At 48.6% G+C, this 7,686-nt stretch overlaps 1 protein-coding gene across 2 annotated transcripts in view; it reads left to right on the top strand.

Annotated features, from left to right (window-relative positions):
- The first annotated feature begins 1,576 nt into the window (after nucleotides 1-1,576).
- The window catches only part of LOC135056653 (alpha-2-macroglobulin-like protein 1), a 342,531-nt gene continuing 336,421 nt past the window's right edge, over nucleotides 1,577-7,686 (top strand). For both annotated transcript variants that reach the window (XM_063962097.1, XM_063962096.1), the window contains exons 1-2: nucleotides 1,577-1,768; nucleotides 2,082-2,265. In XM_063962097.1, the coding sequence (XP_063818167.1) occupies nucleotides 1,701-1,768; nucleotides 2,082-2,265 (252 nt within the window). In that variant the 5' untranslated portion in view covers nucleotides 1,577-1,700. The remainder of the gene's footprint in view (nucleotides 1,769-2,081; nucleotides 2,266-7,686) is intronic.

Raw genomic sequence — 7,686 nt, 5'->3', positions numbered from 1 at the left:
TTCCAGGGGTACCAGATTTTTGAAAATCGGCCATGGGGAACTGGAGATATCCGACTTGAAAGCAGTGGTCCCCATCTGAACATGTTAATTCCTCTTCCCAGCCAGATATCTCAGGTTCTGTCTGACTTACAGTTTTTCTGAGAGTATAATCCAAAAGCTGGGGCTTTCCCGGATGACACTGGCAGATTGTCTCTACTATACCCAGAACCAGAGATATCATCCTTCCAGCAGCTGGTCCCTGCTCCAGCTCCACACGCCTAATATGCAGTTTTAGATCTTTGTTGGTGAATTGCTCTGGCTCATGAACTCTGATCCCCAAGTCCCCAGAACTTCCTGAAAGGTGGGACTCTCTAGTTTTTTATCCCATTCAAAGCTAAGAAATATATTTTCAGGAACTTGAGATATCTGCAGTCAAGCAAGTTGCCCTCCCACTGGAAAATGATAAATATTATATAGCCCACTCCACTACCCACCCCTCCCCTACGTATTAAACACCCCCTACCACCCTGGAAGTTATGTACCAGTGCTTCTTCATTCAGCCCAATGACCACTTTTACAGTTTAGCCCCATTTGTACAGTAAAGCATACCTCCCAACTTTTACCCTACCAGAAGAGGGACACACACGCGGGGGCGTGGACTACAAAAGGGGGCGTGGCTTCGCGGGAGGACCCGCGATCGCGAGCCACGCCCCCGTTTTCGTCACTGAGGGGGCATGCCCAGCGCTCTATGAGCAACTGGCATGCCCCCTCTCCCTCTGTCTCTAGTGAATAGACGCTGTGCGCATGCGCACAGCGTCTATTCACCGCTGCTCTGCTAAGCAGGGCAGCGAGTGATGGAGACTCCCAACTGCCCCCCACCCACCGCGGGACACTGTGGCCCGCGGGTGGGACAGCGGTACAGTCCCCCAAAAGCGGGACTGTCCCGCGAAAATCGGGACAGTTGGGAGGTATGGTAAAGGAGTAATTTGCAGAAATTACTGCTCCAGGTCCTACATGCTGAGCGGAAGATAGAACACCCTCTACCACTCACGGGACATCAAAGCTGCCGCTGATAGCATCCCCCACCCCTACCGTTGGAGCATAGCTGTGCCCAGGGGCCTACACTGCTGTTAAGATGGCCCTGACCATAAGATGCCCAAGTAAGTCCAAATGTGTCTCTTTTGTAAATATAAACGTTATTCTTTTGCCTAGTAATATTCATTTTCTTTATGATGAGTGACAATCTTAGGCGGGCCAGGTAAATGCAGCAGAGTCGTAACTAGACTTTTTGGTCCCCTGTGCCAGTAAGAGAATTGGCGTTCGCCCTATTTCTCCATTTGGAACAAACGGGCATGTGCTTATGGGGAAGGCGCATGACAAAACTGATCCCAGAGAAAGCCCATGCTTTTGCTCAGTGTTCCAAATGGGAACAGCCTCATTCACATTTTATCTTGCAGCAGAGCTGTGTATTTTGTAAGATCCACACTGGCAACATTCCATGAATCCTACATGTGAGGCCAGAAATCCTTTATCAGCAGAGGAGATAAGCGGTCGTGAACTGCTGTTGAAATAACATTTTCAGCCCAAAATCCTCCAATTTGAAAGACCTGTGTCCTCAGGTGTCTTCAGACAGGGCAGCAGCACAGGATAGACAGTCCCCTGTCCCTATTGTTCTAAGCACTAGATAGAAGCATTCTCAGATAGTGGAGGAACGTGTGAACATGGAGCTTCTCCTTCTTCCCATCATGCTGTCCTTTTTTACTCCAGCGCTTTCATCAGCTGCAACACCGTAAGTCGATTCCTAATTTCTTCAGCCTGAGACCCAAAATATGCTGAAACATATGAGAATGCATGTAACCATAGACTACAGTCTAATGTACTGTTCATCAGTCAGGCCCCAAATAACTGCTGTATCTACGGCATACAGAGAAAAATCACTTTAATATTGTGTTTAATGAATTGCATTTCAACTAGTATAATTTTATATTTTAACTAATATAATTGAATATTTTAAAATACGTTTTATTACTTCCAATCACATTTGCCCAAAAACTTGTGATATTGTTCAATAGAAGTTGTGCATTATTTTTATGTTGCTGCAGCTACTATATGATCACAATACCTGCTCAGATGACACAACCTTCAGTGGAGAAAGCTTGTGTTACCATACTCCATCTGCAGGGGGAGCTAAAACTTGGGATGGAGTTAAAGAAAGATGAGAAAATTCAACTAGTGACAGAGGACACAATAAACACCCCCAATTATTTCCACTGTTATTCTTTTCAGGTGAGTACAAAATCATGTGTTTGTCCTGAAAAGTAGAACTAGTAGAAAAGTATTGCATCACAGTTTGCTGTAGATAAACACAGGCGTTATCATTTCACATGGTAACACACAGGGGTAATTCCAAGTTGATCGCAGCAGAAATTTTGTTAGCAGTTGGGCAAAACCATGTGCACTGCAGGGGAGGCAGATATAACATGTGCAGAGAGAGTTAGATTTGGGTGGGTTATTTTGTTTCTGTGCAGGGTAAATACTGGCAGATTGCAGATTGAACACACCACACCCAAATCTAACTCTCTCTGCACATGTTAAATCTGCCTTCCCAGCAGTGCACATGGGCCCTCATTCCGAGTTGTTCGCTCGTTAGCTGCTTTTAGCAGCATTGCACACGCTAAGCCGCCGCCCTCTGGGAGTGAATCTTAGCTTAGCAGAATAGCGAACGAAAGATTCGCAAAATAGCGAATAGAAATTTCTTAGCAGTTTCTGAGAAGCTCCAGACCTACTCACAAAGGGAGTCATTCCGAGTTGTTCGCTCGTTGCCGATTTTCGCTACGGAGCGATTAAGGCAAAAATGCGCTTGCGCATGGTACGCAGTGCGCATGCGCTAAGTATTTTTGCTCAAAACTTAGTAGATTTACTCACGCCCGAACGAAGATTTGTCATCGTTGAAGTGATCGTAGTGTGATTGACAGGAAGTGGGTGTTTCTGGGCGGAAACTGGGCGTTTTCTGGGAGTGTGCGGAAAAACGCAGGCGTGTCAGGGAAAAACACGGGAGTGTCTGGAGAAACGGGGGAGTGGTTGGCCGGACGCTGGGCGTGTGTGTGACGTCAAACCAGGAACAAAACGGCCTGAACTGATCGCTATTTGTGAGTAGGTCTGGAACTACTCAGAAACTGCTAAGAAATTTCTATTCGCTATTTTGCGAATCTTTCATTCGCTATTCTGCTAACCTAAGATTCACTCCCAGAGGGCGGCGGCTTAGCGTGTGCAATGCTGCCAAAAGCAGCTAACGAGCGAACAACTCGGAATGAGGGCCAAATAGCCATCACTTCAGGCCGTTTCGTTCCTGGTTTGACGTCACACACGCCCAGCGTCCGGCCAACCACTCCTCCGTTTCTCCAGACACTCCCGCGTTTTGCCTGACACGCCTGCGTTTTTCCGCACACCCCCAGAAAACGGGCAGTTTCCGCCCAGAAACACCCACTTCCTGTCAATCACACTACGATCACTTCAACGATGAAAAATCTTCGTTCGGGCGTGAGTAAATCTACTAAGTTTTGAGCAAAAATACTTAGCGCATGCGCACTGCGTACCATGCGCATGCGCATTTTTGCCTTAATCGCTCCGTAGCGAAAATCGGTAACGAGCGAACAACTCGGAATGACCCCCATGGTTTTGCCCAACTGCTAACAAAATTCCTGCTGCGATCAACTTGGAATTACCCCCACAGTACGTATTTACTTCTTGGGCAATTTGTTGTGGCAGCTTCACTTTTTCAACAGTTCAGAACTAAGGACCTAATTCAGACCTGATTGCAAAAGCAAAATCTTTCTCTAATGGGCAAAACCATGGGGGTCATTCAGACCCGATTTCGCAGTCGTGCGATCGGGTCTGAACTGCGCATGTATGTGACCCGCAATGCGCAGGCGAGTTGCTGCCTGGCGACCTGGGTCGCCGGAGAGCGTCGGCTTCTACGACGGAAGCGATCGCAGGGGCGATCGCAAGAAGATTGACAGGCAGACTTTTGTTTGTGCAGCTCACTGACAGGCAGACTTTTGTTTGTGCAGCTCACTGCACAGGCCATCGCACCCCTGCAAAGCCCTTACCCCCTCCTCCTGTAGGCACCGATTACCTGGTCGCAGCAGTGCAAAAAAATAACCTGCATGCAACCAGGTCTGAATTAGGCCCCATGTGCACTGCAGGGGAGGGCAGATGTAACATGTGCAGAGAGAGTTAGATTTGTGTGGGTTATATTGTTTCTGTGCAGGGTAAATACTACAGATGAGCGGGTTCGGTTTTACTTCGGTTTTACTCGGATTTACTCGGTTCTCAAAACGGCATCTTATTGGCTCACGGACGTCACGTGTTTTGGATAGCCAATAAGAAACATCCAGATAAAACCGAACTGGCGTTAATTCTGGCGTTACATTTGAACCCGCTCATCTCTAGTAAATACTGGCTGCTTTATTTTTACACTGCAATTTAAATTTCAGTTTGAACACACTCCACCCAAATCTAACTCTTTCTGCACATGTTATATCTGCCCCACCTGCAGTGCACATCGTTTTGCCCATTAGAGAAAAATGTTGCTGTTGCGATCAGGTCTGAATTAGGCCCTAAATCCAAAAGAAATGGATCAGCTGAACTGGGAGCGAAATCCAATGATTATGGGCCTGATTCAGAGCTGGACGGAAGTTCAATACCGCATGCAAGCAGCACTGAATTTCCGTCCGATCTCTAGGAGGGCATGCAGGAGACGTCTCAGCAGAAGAGACTCCTACTGCATGTAACTGATCCCAGCACTGAAACCGATGTTGCAAGCTGGGCCCCAACATCGCGACCATCGATTTCACGCAGTTAGACAATTTAGTAAGCCTCAGCCTGCACAGGTGGCCAACGGAAGCATCTTTCAAAGCCATTTTGCATCTGTTGATTTCGGACACTGAATTTAAAGTGGTAATAATATTAAATACAAACCTAGCCATGTTGTCTATTTAATGTTATTGACACTGGAAAACCAGTGACTGAAACCAACGAAGATATGGTGACTTTGAAAAGCGCCGTTTAGTAACATTTACAACAAAATCTTAACTGTTGACAAAAAATCAGCAAAGTTAGTACTCGGTTTAAGCTGAACTATTTTGCCAATGATACAAGCCAACCTGACTGCAAAGATAGCCTCTGGGTGGCCGATAGTATACTTATTCAGACGCATAATATATGTCAGATAATACACACAGCAAAGTTTTTCTGGCATATATTGGGTCATTCCGACCCGATCGCTCGCTGCAGTTTACCGCAGCGATCGGGTCGGAACTGCGCATGCTCCGGCGCCGCAATGCGCCGGCACATGCCGGATGGCCAAAGGCCATTGTTTCCCTGCAATCACCTCTGCCTGATTGACAGGCAGAGGCGGTCACTGGGCGGGAGGGGCGGCACGGCGGAGTTTGGCCGCCGTTATGGGGGCGCGGTCCGGCCAACGCAGGCGTGGCCGGACCGTGCGGGTGGTGGGCCGCAGCGGCTGCGTGACATCACACGCCGCTATGCGATGCTTTTGCACTTTTACAATGGAGGGGGGGGCGGCACTGCCATGCGGGGCGCCGCATGTCTAGTCTACTGTCATGATCGTAGCCCTGCAAAATTTTGAAGGGCTACGATCAACTCGGAATGACCCCCTTACTCCGCATCCCAGGCTGCAGCAGCAGTTGCACTATGGGCCTTATTCTGTGATTCATGCTAACCCATTTCTTTTTCGTAGTTGAGCAATTACTGAGCAACCGCACATGTGCCTAAATTGCTCTGTGCATGTGCTGTGATGGTCTTGGGACGTTGTACGCAGAGAGGATTTATTGACAGTCAAGGACTGTTTGTGTGAGGTAATGGGGAGAGGCAGCAAAAATACAGGCGTGTCGCAACTGTGGCAGAGAAGCCACACCAACTGCCACCCCAACCGCTGCCAAACATCGGTGTGCAGGACTCACTGGCAGTTGGTGTGACTCCTCTATTCGAATATTGGACTGAGCTGCAGCCCCACCTCTGGAGCCGCCATTGGTCACAGTCGTTTTGGGGGAGCCTGTGTCTGAGATCCTATATGCAGTAATAGTGGCTCCGGTGTCTCACTTCCTGTGTCCATGTTGAATGATGATACCGTTATTCAGACCCTTAGATAATCTAATGATCTGCAATAGATGCTGCATCTTGTATCCACATGCTGAGATGTGTGAGGCCACCGGTGGCCATTTCCAGGTGACTACAGCGTTAGCAGAATTTTGCACATTAGCTGTATACATATTGGCCCTCATTCCGAGTTGTTCGCTCGCAAGCTGCTTTTAGCAGATTTGCTCACGCTAAGTCGCCGCCTACTGGGAGTGAATCTTAGCTTCTTAAAATTGCGAACGACGTATTCGCAATATTGCGATTAGACCTCTCTTAGCAGTTTCTGAGTAGCTCCAGACTTACTCGGCATCTGCGATCAGTTCAGTGCTTGTCGTTCCTGGTTTGACGTCACAAACACACCCAGCGTTCGCCCAGACACTCCTCCGTTTCTCCAGCCACTCCCGCGTTTTCCCAGAAACGGTAGCGTTTTTTCACACACACCCATAAAACGGCCAGTTTCCGCCCAGAAACACCCACTTCCTGTCAATCACATTACGATCACCCGAACGAAGAAAAAACCGTGAGTAAAATTCCTAACTGCATAGCAAATTTACTTGGTGCAGTCGCAGTGCGAACATTGCGCATGCGCACTAAGCGGAAAATCGCTGCGATGCGAAGAAATTTACCGAGCGAACAACTCGGAATGACCCCCATTATTTGCAGCTGCGATTGCGTTAGTGTCCATTTTTGAATCATGCCCTAGGTTCTGTCAGATGAACATCTGATACACAAGTGCCCAACTCAACACATTTGTGCATTGTGATTGCCCTGTGAAAGCTCTGGTTGTAAACTGGCAACAACTTTTTGACTCAAAATATTTAAAAATAATTTATTCAATTCATTAGGTTTCATTTTTGTAGTCTATGTTCAATGAAAGATCAGACTGAAGTAATAGCAACTTTATTTTTATAACACTTTCGTTGTTTGTTTTTAAACTTTATATGAGTCATATTCTGTAATGCCAGCTCCATTATTTTCTACAAGTTTCTTATGTACAGCTTCTGTGTATTAGCAAAAGACAAAGGGGGTCATTCCGAGTTGATCGTAGCCCTGCAAAATTTTGCAGGGCTACAATCATGACAATAGACATGCGGGGGGACTCCCAGCACAGGGCTATCCTGCCCCGCATGTCAGTGCCGCCCTTCCCCCCCCCCCCCCCCCTTCCCGCAGAAGTGCAATGCTTTTGCACTTTAGGAGTAGCTCCCGGCCAGCGCAGCTTTAGCGTGCTGGCCGAGAGCTACTCGACGCTCCCCGGCCCGCAGCGGCTGTGTGTGACTTCACGCAGCCGCTGTGGCCCGCCCCCCTGCACGGCCCGGCCACGCCTGCGTTGGCTGGACGGCGCCCACGAAACGGCTGCCAAACGCCACCGTTCCACCCCCCCCCCCCCCCCCCGCGCCCAGCGACCGCCTCTGCCTGTCAATCGGGCAGAGGCGATCGTAGCTCAGCGATGGCCTTCGGCTGTCTGGCATGCGCCGGTGCACTGCGGCGCCGCCGCATGCGCAGTTCTGACCTGATCGCTGCGATAAACTGCAGCGTGCAATCGGGTCA

The sequence above is a fragment of the Pseudophryne corroboree genome, chromosome 3 (assembly GCF_028390025.1).
Source record: "Pseudophryne corroboree isolate aPseCor3 chromosome 3, aPseCor3.hap2, whole genome shotgun sequence".
Classification (NCBI taxonomy): Eukaryota; Metazoa; Chordata; class Amphibia; order Anura; family Myobatrachidae; genus Pseudophryne; species Pseudophryne corroboree.
This window is presented reverse-complemented; position numbering and strand designations above follow the sequence as displayed.